Source organism: Ursus americanus, chromosome 11 (assembly GCF_024610735.1).
Source record: "Ursus americanus isolate L20-20 chromosome 11, mUrsAme1.1.p, whole genome shotgun sequence".
NCBI lineage: Eukaryota > Metazoa > Chordata > Mammalia > Carnivora > Ursidae > Ursus > Ursus americanus.
Genome location: NC_142137.1, coordinates 49,288,962 through 49,303,371, shown reverse-complemented (window position 1 = coordinate 49,303,371; position 14,410 = coordinate 49,288,962). Strand labels below are relative to the sequence as shown.

At 44.1% G+C, this 14,410-nt stretch overlaps 1 protein-coding gene across 2 annotated transcripts in view; it reads left to right on the top strand.

The window, feature by feature from the left end:
• MAP3K5 (mitogen-activated protein kinase kinase kinase 5) overlaps window positions 1–14,410 on the top strand; it is a 191,980-nt gene that overhangs the window by 151,573 nt on the left and 25,997 nt on the right. For both annotated transcript variants that reach the window (XM_087865517.1, XM_045814734.2), the window contains 5 exons: window positions 2,066–2,223; window positions 4,990–5,167; window positions 5,917–5,937; window positions 12,622–12,799; window positions 12,890–13,058. In XM_087865517.1, the coding sequence (XP_087721643.1) occupies window positions 2,066–2,223; window positions 4,990–5,167; window positions 5,917–5,937; window positions 12,622–12,799; window positions 12,890–13,058 (704 nt within the window). The remainder of the gene's footprint in view (window positions 1–2,065; window positions 2,224–4,989; window positions 5,168–5,916; window positions 5,938–12,621; window positions 12,800–12,889; window positions 13,059–14,410) is intronic.

Genomic DNA, 14,410 nt, shown 5'->3' with positions numbered 1-14,410 from the left:
AGTTCACACTTTGAGCCACTAAGCTGTAGTGGTTTCATGGGTGATTGCAATGGCAAAGAAACTCTAAAAGAGATTATTTTCAAGTAATTGTTTAAAACTTTGGAATGAAGCTATATAAGGTATGGATTTTAGAGTCAGTAATCTTACTTGGTTTCCTTAGGCTAATGTACAGATTGGCTTGTGTCTTCGTTATCTGGCTCTGTAAATCTCTTTATAGAAAATTTTATATGTCATGATTATGGAATAAAGAGAGCAGATATGAATACATAACTACCTGGGGGGTTTTTTTTGGCATTTGGTCTATGGGAGATAAACACAACTGGCAGTTAGAGCCCTTTGAAATATTATCTGATGAATAAAAATATTGCATAATGTGTTAAGATATTACTTGAATTGTCCAATTTTTAAGGTTCACTGTATTTTAATCAGTTGTGATTTCTCCTCAGATATTCGTACAACTTAAATTCTCTAATCAATTCTATTTTAGACCCAGATACAAGAAAAACCAGTAGTAGACTTACATAAGCTTTTTCTAGAAGACCATTTGATTTTGTTTACATCATAAAAAACAACCCACCCAGATACTATAGTTCATCATCTGTAAATAGAGAAGTCGTAGCATTTTCGTCGTAAGGGTAGGTGATTTGAGGAGTATAGTTATAGCCTTACCCTTGGCCAGGTGAAATGCTTCCCTCCAGTAGTGTTGCTGATTTAAGCCAACAGCAGACATGTATAGTCATATGTGAACTTGAACTTAAGCTACTGTCACATAATGAGAGCTAGAGGATAACCTGGCAAGATGACAATACTTGACAAAAATAATATACTTTTATTTGGTTTTATGAACAACAAGCAGCCAGTTTCTAGCCTATGTTGGTGGGTTTCCTAGGAACAATTTAGAGGAATGGTGCATAGCAGTTTCACCTATAAATCACGCATGAGGCATTCATAAAAGGTGTCTGTATTTATCAAAATGTCTGTCAGCTTGGTTATGAATCAGAAAATACTGAAGTAGGTCTTTTAGCAAATGCCTCAGGATTTGAAATAATTGAATATGGCATCTTGGATGAGTTCCTGTTTGCTGATTATATCATTTGTATGAGTATATCAGTAGCAGGGGATGTGGCAATAATCTGTCCCTGTTCACACTTCTGACTCATTGTTGGATTTGGGGGAATCACCCAGCAGCCTCTTATTCAAGTCACTGAGACAACTGCAGTCGAGTGTTTATCTGAGATATACCAGACTAGAGCTAGAACCAAGCATTTTTGGCTCCCCATTTCATGTTCTTTCCATCATACCGTACTCTTCAACTCTCTCATACCATGTAGCCTTTTAAATCTCCTGTGTTTCATTGTCTTCTTCTTCACTCTGTCTGGTGATTTGTCTGTACTGATGGCTCCTGACCTGCCTTTGATCTGTTAAACCTCTTATTCCGTGGACCACAGGCACACAGCAGAACCCATATATATTTGATTTACAGAATAAAGGACACCAAAAATGATTTACATTATTTTTAACAATGACTTTCAGAATCTTCATGCTTTTGTGATTTAGAAATAGGAATCAAACGGAAGAATTAAGCATTCAATTTAGAAATTGAGAAATATAGATTGAGGGAAAATGGATGATTGACCTAGACTTTTCCTGGAGAGATTAGAAGTATACATAATAGGAATCTTCATGTATTTGGAAAACTAATTGCAAAAAATATGTCTTGATATATTCTCTGTTGTTCTCAAATGACTCATTCTTAGAAGTTTCTAAGAGGTCCCAATAAAATGATGCCTTATTTATACTCTACTATCTAGGAGGTGAGAAAGTATCTATTCATGACCAGATCACATTGGTGAGCTAGTCTTATATCCCTGATAAAATCCACCGTAACAACTGCTATTTCCATTTTTATTAACGACAGAGAAAACTGGAAGTCTAGAAAGATGAGATATTAAGACCTGAATCATGCTTTTAAAGTTGTCTTATTTATGTGGACAGTTCAAGCTGTCATGAGATGTTCATCTGTTTTCTCTGTTTTCAAGTGGAAGTGTGTTTGAATTACCCCTAGGCACCCTTCAGTATATGGCACCGGAAATCATAGACAAAGGACCACGAGGCTACGGGAAAGCAGCGGACATCTGGTCTTTGGGCTGCACCATCATCGAAATGGCCACAGGGAAACCACCTTTTTATGAACTGGGAGAACCACAAGCAGCTATGTTCAAGGTCACATTTCGTATGTCTTAAATGTCTGAAAAACCATTCGATAAAGCTATTAGGTGTATAGTTTTTTAGACAAAAGGGAAGGAGCCTAGGTAAGCACATTGAATGTGCTCTCAGAGCTCATTAAAGTCAAGAAGATTCACTCTGCTCAACGTTGGTGCGTATGCCTCGCACCGAGGCTCTCTCCCTGCCTTATATTTTTCAGCTATAAAGTGAGATCCCATGTAACCTCGTCTAACCGCCTTTTCACAGCGCAGCATAAATAACACACGACTCCATGGAAGACGATCTAAGCTCTTTGGGAAACAGTCTGAAAATCTTCCATGGAGGGAGATATAAAGACATTTTTACTTCATTTAAGTATTAAATCAGAACAATATTCTCCTTTATCATAAGAGTTTGGAGGCTCCATTAAGAAATGGGTGGGGGGCGCCTGGGTGGCTCAGTCGTTAGGCGTCTGCCTTCGGCTCAGGGTGTGAGTGATCCCGGCGTTCTGGGATCGAGCCCCACATCAGGCTCCTCCGCTGGGAGCCTGCTGCTTCCTCTCCCACTCCCCGTGCTTGTGTTCCCTCTCTCGCTGGCTGTCTCTCTGTCAAATAAATAAATAAAATCTTTAAAAAAAAGAAAAAAGAAATTGGTGGGCAGGGACGCCTGGGTGGTTCAGTCGGTTAAGTGTCTGCCATCAGCTCAGGTCATGATCCCAGGGTCCTGGAATCGAGTCCCACATCGGACTTCCTGCTCAGCAGGGAGTCTGCTTTTTTCTCTCACTATCCCTGTGTTCTCTCTCCCTCTCTCTCGCTTTCTCTCAAATACGTAAACAAAATCTTAAAAAAAAAAAAAAGAAAGAAAGAAAGGAAAGGGTGGGCAATAGTTGCTATTTTAAAGACGCCAGTTGTATTCTTATTATAGCTACTCTTCTAGCCCATTACTTTGCCCATTCGTTCGTAACTCTCTTGGAGTAGGAAGCAGCCCACCTCCCAAAAGAGGGAGCACCGAATATGGAAATAGGGCTGACAGAGCCCAGGGTCCACAGCCTCAGAATCCAGACACTGAGCAAAGCAGTGACCTGCTCTGAGTCCCTGCCATCCCCACCTGTCCTTGTCTGAGACACTGCCAAGCCGGAGAAAGGTTTAAACTGAGGACCCGTTTCCCAAGAAGAGAAGCCCACCATCTGCTGTTCTCTAAGGCAGAGGACTTCCTATGAGAATCTGATTTCCTTCCCTGTCGCTGACCATGTTTCTAGCACTTAGTCCACTGTGAATAGCCGCTCGTGAGGGGCCATGTGTCACATACCTTCTGCTTGTGTAGAAAGCTTGGCTTCCGTTCAGCCTGAAGATGATCTGATGGGATACTGCTGATAAAGAATGAGGACTGTAACCAAACCAGACGGGCAATGAAAGCTGCTAAGAGAGCTGCCTTTCTTGACGTAAATGGGTGTCCTTCTCTTCTTGGTCACTGTTTGAAGTTTTCGCCCATCTCTAGGATTTCACTCTGAAATGCTGCTCCATTACCCACAGGTGCAGGGATTATTATACAGTATGCTTTAGATGAAATGACATAGACTCTAGCACTGATTTATAGTGTTTGAATCTAGGCTCCAACACGGTCAAACTCTTTGATGACTTTGGGCAAATTGCTTAACCCTCTTTTTTTTTTTTTTAAGAAAATTTATTTATTTGAAAGAGAGAGAGAGAGTGAGAGCACAAGTGGAGAGGAGAGGGAGAAGTAGGCTCCCCGCCAAGCACGGAGTCAGATGTGGGGCTCAATCCCAGGACCCTGGGATCATGACCTGAGCCAAAAGCAGACGCTTAACTGACTGAACTACCCAGGCGCCCTGCTTAACCCTCTTATACCGCATTTTCCTCATCTATAAAATGGGTATAAAAATAGTACCTATCTAATAAGGGTTTTTTGAGAGGTGTATGAGATAATATGTACATAACACTTAGAATAGTGTCTGGCATATAGTAAAGGCTATGTAATTACTACAAAAAACTGAATATTATTGTTTATATAATAATATGCTTCTATAAGCTGCATAATAACAAAAAAGATTTCCTTAGAAAATTTTCACTACTAACTACATGAAAACATTATTGAAAAAAATTTTAGAATGGCAGCAGTGAGAAGAAAATTCTAATTGTTACAAAAATTCTGTGTTTAATTTTAAAGTATTTTAAAATATCTCTTCGTATGAGCAATTTGAGACAGGAAAAATATTCACATCTCACAGCATAGGGGAAAGAACACAAGCTTTAGGCCAAACAAATTAAGGTTTGAATCCCAGGCCTGCCTTTCTAGAACGTATCACTCACCCCTCTGAGATTCATTTTTTTCATTGTTATAACAGGGATAATATCTAATCCACTGGGTTTTTGGAAGTATTCAGTGGAATTCATAAATCAAAAAGCCAAGCACAGTTCCTGGCACATAGCTATTATGGTCAACACAATGGTCTCAATTAAAAATCTCTTTCCTGCGTGCCAGTGTGCTAACATGTTCTAAAATGTCAAGGTCTGGATTCTTACTTCACAGTGCTGTCTACTGTTGTAACATAATTGCTTGGTCTGTGTCACTGATAAAGTTACAGAAACACTCCGGAAACTTTCCATCACCTAGAGGAAAAAAGATATCCTCTCTCACTTTGAGGAAAGGCATGAGTTTGTAGAATACAAGGAAGGATTTTGTTGTGCGAGGGGACCAAGTTGTCGATCCTGGAGCTCATGTGACGAGATGGTCACTCAGAAGCTACCTTGTGTCGTGTCTTAGGTGGGAATGTTTAAAGTCCACCCAGAGATCCCAGAGTCCATGTCAGCTGAGGCCAAGGCATTCATCCTGAAGTGTTTCGAACCAGACCCTGACAAGAGAGCCTGTGCGAACGACTTGCTTATTGATGAGTTCTTAAAAGTTTCCAGCAAAAAGAAAAAGACACAACCCAAGCTTTCAGGTATGTGGTTGGATTGAAGAGGATACGGGTCAGAGTCACTAACCCTAAGCTTTTAAGGTGGAAGGCTTTTCCAGAAGTAAAGTAATCTACTTATAGATATCACTGGAAATTGGCGTAAACATTAGCAGTGTTCGTAGACACACGGTTCTGGTATCAGGAAGCTGCGGTACCGTCAATGTCACGAATGCTAGGACCTCGTGCGTAATAGTCTTTCACCACCTGGTTAGTAGGTAGGTCGTATGTCAGCATCTATAGCAATCTCGCATCCCTGATACAAGGGTTAAAGTGTAAAAGGGTGAAATATAGCCTCTTAGAGCTGAAACTCTAAATGGCCACTGATGGGCTACAGAGCTATTATGGAGCTGTTAAAACTTCCAAGCCATCCAGATAATATGTTCCTTTTAATTTTAGGAAAATACATATTGTCTCTTAGAGGATATCTTTCGGAATAACTAGCTCCCTGCAAAATGAAAGAAAGAAAAGAAAAGAGATGGTCAGTTATAAATAAAACAGCAGTGTAAAAATATAAATTGCCTTTTGCAATCATTTCCATAACTCATTTCAGAAAGGAAAAGCAAGTAAATGATCCCTTTGTTGTTGACATTTTTGTGTTTGTTTGGGATGAGGAGGGACCGATTGAATGTTTGCAAAGGACATTGATCCCATTTCAAGCATCCACTTTTTTGTTATCTCTGTTTAACAACAAACCCAGCATGTGCTTACGTTGCTGTTTGCTCTTCTTCCCACAGCCCTTTCAGCTGGATCAAATGGTGAGTTCGTTTTTATATTGCCCATTGAGCTGAAGTTTGGTGCATCATCATGGGATAAGCTCTAGATTTCCCGTTAAAAAGCCTCATCCTCTGCTTTTTTGCCTCCATGGGAAGCTCCCGGGTACCAGGCACGTGCGCAGCTGCAAGCCTGGCCCGGCTCATTCCTTCAGAACCCCCTCTCTTCCCTAGGAAAGCAACAGCAGATGTGCTAACCCAATTAGCAGCTAAAATCCCATTTATGATTGTTCTTAGGTGTTACAGAGCACTTTGTGCCTCCCGTTAATTAAGACTACAAACTATAACCTGGTCTTACCTCTCCGAAATGAATGCAAGCTGCAGGACTCTTCCTTCCCCACGGGTTCTTTACAGGTCATACCCAGTTTTTGTCCAGAGGAGAGGCCTCCACCTTCAGCAGTACCCTCGGCTTCCCCTCCAGGGAGGAGTGGGACGGTGCTGATGAGGAGGACCTCCTTCCCCCTTCGAGAGATGGGACTTGTCCCATACTAGACTGCTCTCCCATGGCCACACAGAGACCCAGAGAATTCAGGAATTCATTTTAACCTAGTAAACACTTACTGTGCATTCGCTGTGCGCACAGGAAATGTGCTAGGCCCTGAATATAGAGGGATGAGAAGAACACAGTTCCTGACTTGAAGGAGCTGTTGTTTTTTGTAGGGGGGACACACAAGGAAAAAATCCACTACACCATAGTGTAATCCAGACAGTACAGAGGGAGTCGTGGATGGGGCGTGGGAAGCCGGGAGAGGTCAGTCCTAGCATGAGTTAATGCCCTATGTGTGAAACCCCACTGTGTGTGAAGAGAGCGGGAGGCGGCTCACCACTGCGGGGGCTTCAAATACATGGGGAAGTGTTGGAGCTGGAGTGTGAGCGGGAGCATATCCCAAAGGGCTCCCTACGAAAATTATCAAACAGGAGGGGAGAGCCAGGGAAAGACTTTAATCTGGAATTAAAGTCACGGGGTCTATAATTCTATGATAATAGAAATGTCCTCTGTCTACACTGTCCCATCCATTAGCCATAAGCATATGTGCTATTAAACACTTGAAATGGGGCTACCTTGACTAAGGCGCTGAATTTTAATTTTAACTTTATTGAAATGTTCATGTAAATAAGCAGCTACCATATTGAACAGTGAAGCTATTGATGGATTGTTATGAGAGCTGCATGAAGAATGGTTTATTTAATAACACTCACTCAGTAACCTTTTTAAACCTCTGCTATGCACTTAGCACTCGGAATATAGGGACTAGGCACTCGAAGTATAGGCGTGACTCAGGTCCAGACCTGCCTGCATGGGTCACTTGGAATGTTTGTTAAAAATTAAGATTTTGAGATTTGGGCAATTGGAGACAGGAGACAGGGTGACAGTTGGGAGACTGCTCTGGCTGAGCTTTGTCCCTAGATTGTCCTGACCTCGGAGACCCTTGATGGTCTCTGGCGCTCCTGAAGAGCTTTTAGGATCTGAGGCAGCTCTTATAGTGATGGGGAGAATTTAGAACATCCCCCCTTTCCCAGAGCAGGGACATATCCAATTCCCTGAAATTAGAGCCATCTCCCTTCCCTTAGGCAGAAGCTCCCAGCAATCTGGGGCCCACAGACTAGCCATGTGCCCCCTCCCCACTCCCGTGTACCCCTGATAAAGCTATATTTTTAGGGAATTTTAGATTCATACCCTTACCCATCAGCTCCCACAAAAGAGCAATAAGAATCGCCCTTCTGGAGGCATACCTTTGACATTTCCTACCTCAGAGAGGTCCATCCAGCCTCTTCAAGACTTTCCATGGCCAGCCCCACAATAGAGGGTTTCTTAAGAGTTGACAAGACATGGGGATGCCTGGGTGGCTCAGTCGGTTAAGCATCTGCCTTCAGCTCAGGTCATGATCTCAGGGTCCTGGGATGGAGCCCCGTGATGGAGCCCCGCAGTGAGCCCCACATTCTCCCTCTTGCTCTGCCCTTCCCCCACTGCTCATGCCCTCTCTCTCAGACATATAAATAAAATCTTAAAAAAAAAATGACGAGACATCAGCACGCAGGCCAGTGAGTGAACTCCTGCCAGGCTTCTCTCTTACACCTTGAGGCTCCGTATGTACATGAGCTGAAATCAAGGGACTTGTGACCTCTGTGCTACCCAGGAACTGTCAGCCTGCTTCTGTGGCAACAGTTATACCTGAGTTTCTCCCCAGAAAGGCACTATGCTTTCTCACTTACCTGGAAATCTTTTATAACTTGAGAAGCTAGAAATCTCAGGAGTGGATTTCAGCACGTTTCCACCGAGAATATGCACGCTTACCTTACCATCCCCTGCCTCCCCTTCCCACCCTTACAGAGGAGAGAGCATTCATTTTCCTACAGAAGGCAAACGCCCCCTTGGCTTCTGGATCCCATGCACCCCTGACTTCTTCAGCTTCTCCCTCTCCAAATAGCTTCCATTTACCCATGCTCTAGTGTTTTCTGTCATGAACTAATCTTTCCCCTGACACTACACACTGCCTCATTGGCTAACACCCCAGTTTTTATGCTCCTCATCCCAGCTTTAGGTCTTGAAAGGCAATGTCTCCCGGTCTTCCCCACCCCTTCCTTCCCACCAACCTAGTGTCTGCCCTACATTGTCTCTGGGGTCTGGGGTCACTGACCATTGAACCTGCTCTGCTCAGGGTCACTAATGAGATCTGTTTGGCCAAATTCTGAGTTTACTCATCTTCTCAGTGGCTTTTGGCCCAGATACTCCTTCTCTCTTGTGTTAGCCCTCTCCTCTGTGGGCTCCCATGACTCCCCACCCCACCCCGTTCTCCTGTTTTCCTCTAGCTTTATGGCTTCTCCTTGTCATTCTCCTTTGCTGCCTCCTTTTCCTATAAATATTGGTGTTCTTAAGGTCTGGGTCCCCTGCTCCCTTCTCATCCCTCTCTAAATTATGTCATCCTTTGCTTTAAATACCATCTCTAGGCAGGAGACCACTAGGGTTATGTCTCCAGCTCCATCCTCTCTTCTGAGCTCCAGACTCATCCCCTGGCCTTAATTTCTTAAACTGAATGCTCAAATCACACCCTTTCCCCACTAAAAATAACTTTCCCTTCAGCCTGTATTCCTCCTCATCTAAGTATATAAGTAGTTCATTCATTCATTCATTCATTCATTCATTCATTCATTCATTTCTTAAACCAGAAACCTCAGGGCCATTTTTGATTCCTCCCTTTCATACCCTCACTTCAATCCAGCGGCAAGTCCTGTTGGACTACCCAACGAATAGTAGATATTCAGTAAATATATGCTAGATGAATGACTGCATGGGCCCAACAGAGAAGGGTAATCAAATTTAAGATTAAACTTAAAATTGGGTAGAGGAGGGACTCAGGGCTGTGCGCACAGGGCATGCAAAATATCTGCAAGCCCCTTTCTTTCCCAGACGAGCCCTAGCGACACTGGGCACTGGATTTCATCCTTAAACATATACAGTGTTACCTCATGAGACTTCCTTTTAGGCAGTTGGTATCCATAGCAACCCTAAAATTCACAGGTACGACACAGGCCTTCTCAGTACTGGGTAATCAAAACACATAATGTGACCAAAAAGCCAAAACTCAGGACAAGTCAAATCCTCACTCCCTCTATTGTTTAGATACGGATGTGTTCACATGCACACGTACGTACAGAAATGTGTGCTACAAACACCTGGTAGCCTGCTAGATGGAATTTAGTCCCAAGAAACAACGGTCTTGTCTTTGACATGTGAACGATGTATGCCTCCATTTCTGCATGGAACATACATGGAGAGAGGGTCACCACTCTATAAGCTGGTGAAGATACACTTACTGAGTCCCAGGGGTCCACAGTGAGCGCCACGGCAGGGCTCTTGAGCCTTTCTTACGAAGATGTTGGCCATTCCATCAAGCCAACAGAAGGGTGAGAACTTTCTTTGGCTTATCTTTTTCAACCAGCAACATTTAGCTCTAAGGGCTTGATACCTAATAGCAATGCAATCCGTGCTCCCATGCCTTAAGTCCATTTTTGGCCAGGCTAGCAGCTCTTTTATCCATTCTGCAATCTATCCCCAGAAATGCGAAGTGAAACGAAGCACACTACAGATCTTGACAGCTCCGAGAAATGACCTCTCAAACACAGTCCTGTGTTTGGGTCCCTGGACAAACCTGTCTCCTCTTAGACAGTCTGACTGTTATCAGCAAGAAAGAGGTTGCTCATGTGCTTTCTGCTGTAGCAGCACTTCCTGAAACCTAGCGCATGAAATGCTCGGTCCATGAGCTGTCCCAGGAAAAAGGGCTTCCGTGGTGAAGTAAATTTGGGAAATGCTGCACGCAGGCACTTTCCCCTGCCATAGCTTTTCAGTGTAGCCATTTGCACACCTCTATATATTTAAGGCATTGTTAAATTGGTAAACCCAGAGCAGCTCTTCTTTGCTTCATCTCAGTTCCTACCTTATAGTGATTCAACAGTGTAGCAAATTCAATGACAGCAGATGGGTCAACCAATTCATCCTTGGGAGACTTTCTAGTTACCGATTACTGGGTTTCCCCAGGAATGCACTATCCCAGGAAGCTGTATACGTCTCTTCTTCCTCCCTACAGTTGAAACCAAAGTGGAGTATCCCTCTAACACCTGCTTTCTTTACCTGAGCAAGCGGGATAGAATAAGAGAATGGTCCTGCATGACATCTTTGATATAACCAAGGGGTAGGATATGTCCTACCTGCAAGATTTGATGATTGAGGAAGCTCCTAGATATGGCTAAAAAAATCTTTTTCTAAGACTCGGCAGCTTGGAAAAGCTTCCCAGTGATAGGTGGTCAGGGCAATCCATTTTCAGAGAAATGTCACTTCCTTCTATGTAATGAGATTTTTTTTTAATCTTCTGGATCATCACCAAGTGTGTTATTAGGTAAATCAAGTTCTTGGTAATACGGTGTTATGCTTGTTGAGTATTTGCTTGTGAAAAATATTTTTAATAACATATTTTTCTGATTACAAAAATAATACTTGTTTATTGTAGAAGGTTTGGAAATTTTGGAAAAGTAAAAGAAAATCACAATCACCCCAAATCACATCTTCTGGAAGTAACTACCATTCATAATATGGTATATTTTCTTCCCAGTATATATATAACAGATAATAAAACATATCTCTGTATATGGAATCATAAGGGATAGAGTCCGGGGATAGTTGGAGGAAGGGGAGGAAGAAAAAAAAGGGAAGGTCTGTTTGGCTTTCATATATTTGTAAATCAGATGAGTGCTTCTCAAACATGTCCAGCTGTCTGTTCAGCGTTGATGGCCCACTGCCTCCACCCCTGCTGTTAATCGTTACTGATCTGTAGTTGCCGTGAGCAGAGGCAGGAGGGCACTGCTGACTGACCATCCCACGTCTTTAAGCCTGGGACCCTTGTTGATACAGCCCAGCCCAAGAGGAATTAAGTAAAAGAGGGATTCTAGGCAACCGTGGATTTCCTTTTTTATAATTTTCCATCTGCCTTCTTTGGTAAGGCCTTTTGTACTATGGGGACAGACACTTGTTCGGTAAGGATGATTCTGGAAAAAATTACTTTCTTGAAAATCAGTATTTGATGATATGTTGGTAACTCCTACTGGGCCAATGTAATCTCCATCACAATAAGAGCCCATGTCCTCGGCAGGATCAGGCTATCTGAAAACTGGGAAAGACCTAAGACATCATGTGGTCTGTTGATTTCCAAAATTTGTGTTTAGCAAAGAAAGATTTTTCATATGAATCTTTAAACAGAACCCTGATATATAAGACTGACAGAGCATATTTGTGTTAGACAAAACAGAGTTGAAACCTGTGTTCTAGCATCACAGAATCCTCACTCACCCCAGCTACGGCAACCCCAGGATGCTAAGGTGGACCCTCAAAACTGTGAGGAACATGCCTTTAAAAATATGTATCTAGGGGCACCTGGGTGGCTCAGTCGTTAAGCGTCTGCTTTCGGCTCAGGGCGTGATCCCGGCGTTCTGGGATTGAGCCCCACATCAGGCTCCTCCACTATGAGCCTGCTTCTTTCTCTCCCACTCCCCCTGCTTGTGTTCCCTCTCTCGCTGGCTGTCTCTATCTCTGTCAAATAAATAAATAAAATCTTTAAAAAAAATATGAACCTAATTATTTTATTTTTAAAGATATTTATTTATTTGAGAGAGAGAGAGAGACAGCACAGCAGGGACATGGGGAGAGGGAGAAACAGACTCCCCACTGAGCAGGGAGCCCAACGCGGGGCTCAATTCCCAGGACCCTGAGATCATGACCTGAGCTGAAGGCAGATGCTCAACCGACCAAGCCACCCAGGTGCCGCACCTGATCCTTTATTTTATAGACGTGAGAACTGAGATCCATAAATGACCTTCCTAATGTGGGACAGGTGGCCAATAGCAATGAGGGGATTGGAACTCAGGACCACTGGGCCTGGTGCTTCTTCCACTGTTTCACTGAGATACTCCTTCCAGAGCCCAGAGACCCTTACCCTGCCGACCCCCTGCATGGGTTATATAGGGAGCATGGGCTCCGTGACCAGCCTCTTAGCATAATTTTACTAGCCATTGGAACGAGACCCTTGACAACTAATGTTGCTCTTTTTTGGTGAGTGCTTACTATGTGCACATTTTTTAAAGCATAAATGATCATTTCCTCCCCTCTCTGACAAGCAGAGTATCTTCGAAGCATATCCTTGCCTGTGCCTGTCCTGGTGGAGGATACGAGCAGCAGCAGCGAGTACGGCTCAGTTTCTCCTGACACCGAGTTAAAGGTGGACCCCTTCTCTTTCAAAACGAGAGCCAAATCCTGCGGAGAAAGAGATGTAAAGGGAATACGGACACTCTTCTTGGGGTAAAGACCTGACTGACTTTGGGTGAAAGAAGTGTGTTGTGTGTCCTTTTGTAAAGGGCCCTGCGATTTATGCTGTCTAAATTCTTCCAGCATCCCAGATGAAAATTTTGAAGATCACAGCGCTCCGCCTTCCCCTGAAGAAAAAGATTCTGGGTTCTTTATGCTGAGGAAGGACAGCGAGAGACGGGCCACCCTTCACAGGATCCTGACAGAAGACCAAGACAAAGTTGTGAGAAACTTAATGGAATCTTTGGCTCAGGTAAAACCTCTCATGGATACTTCGTTTCCCAGAGTTGACATATCTTATCTGTGTCTTAACCCCCTTGGAACTGTCACAGGCGACATGGAGGCTTGAGGAAGCTATAGACCTCTTGATGACGAATCAGACCCACCCAGGAGAGGAAAAAGGGCAAATCCCTGACGTAGAAACTGCATTTGTGAAAATAACTATTTGTAAGTCACTAGCAAGTCGACTTCTTCATGGTGGCAGAGTTCCAACTAGCCTGCAAGCCCCTTTTACCCTTCCTTCATTGGTTTATTGGTTTATTGATTCAGTCAGCACACACGCATTGAGCCGTGTGACTTCCTAATTCCGATGGTATTGGCTGGCTCCCTGCCAGTCTCCTCTGAGCATTTAGGAAATACTGCAAACACAACAAGGACCCCCGTGCTTGTGGGGCTACATTCCGATGGACAGAGGGTGATGGGCCACAATAAGTAAGGTATATAGTGTGTCGGGAGGCTGTGTGTGCTGTGACAAACCATAGCTAGTCAGACTCTCATTCCCTGGTATATTCGTTTGCTGGGGCTGCCACAGTGGAGCCCCACCGGCTGAGAAGCTTAAACAACGGAAATTTATTTCTCACAGTTCTGGAGGCAGAAGGTCCAAGAGCAAGGTGTTGGCAGGTTTGGTTTCTCCTGACGCCGCTCTCCTTGGCTTGCAGACGGCACCTTCTTGCCACGTCCTCCCCCAGCCTTTTGTCCCTGTGCACCCCGGTGGCTGTCTCTTCCTTCTTACAAGAATACTAGCCCTGTTGGATTAGGGCCCCACTGTTGTGATCTCACTTAGCCTTAATTACCTCCTCAGACCCTTTCTCAGCTACGATCACATGGGAGGTCAGGGCTTCTATTTGGGGTTGGAGGATTCTGCTTACAGAAACGAGGAAGAATCCCCTCCCCAGTTCTGCGCCAGTAGAAATGGGGTTTCCCCCAGCTCCAGGCCTCAGGTGCTGCTTCCTGTGTTTGGAGCGGAAGCTCACGTCTCCAGGATGTCAGCCTCCGCACACATGCTTGGCCCCAGGCGTGATACCTGTTACTTTCTTGCAGTTGCACGGGCATCCAGGACTTGTCTGCCTGCTCTGGCTCCTGTGGCCACCGGCTGCCCTCCCTGACCATGCCTTCTTTTTTTTTTTTTTAAAGGTTTTATTTATTTATTTGACAGAGAGAGAGACAGCCAGCGAGAGAGGGAACATAAGCAGGGGAAGTAAGAGAGGAAGAAGCAGGCTCCAGCGGATCAGGGAGCCCGATTTGGGGCTTGATCCCAGGACCCCGGGATGACGCCCTGGGCCAAAGGCAGACGCTTTAATGACTGAGTCACCCAGGCACCCCTGA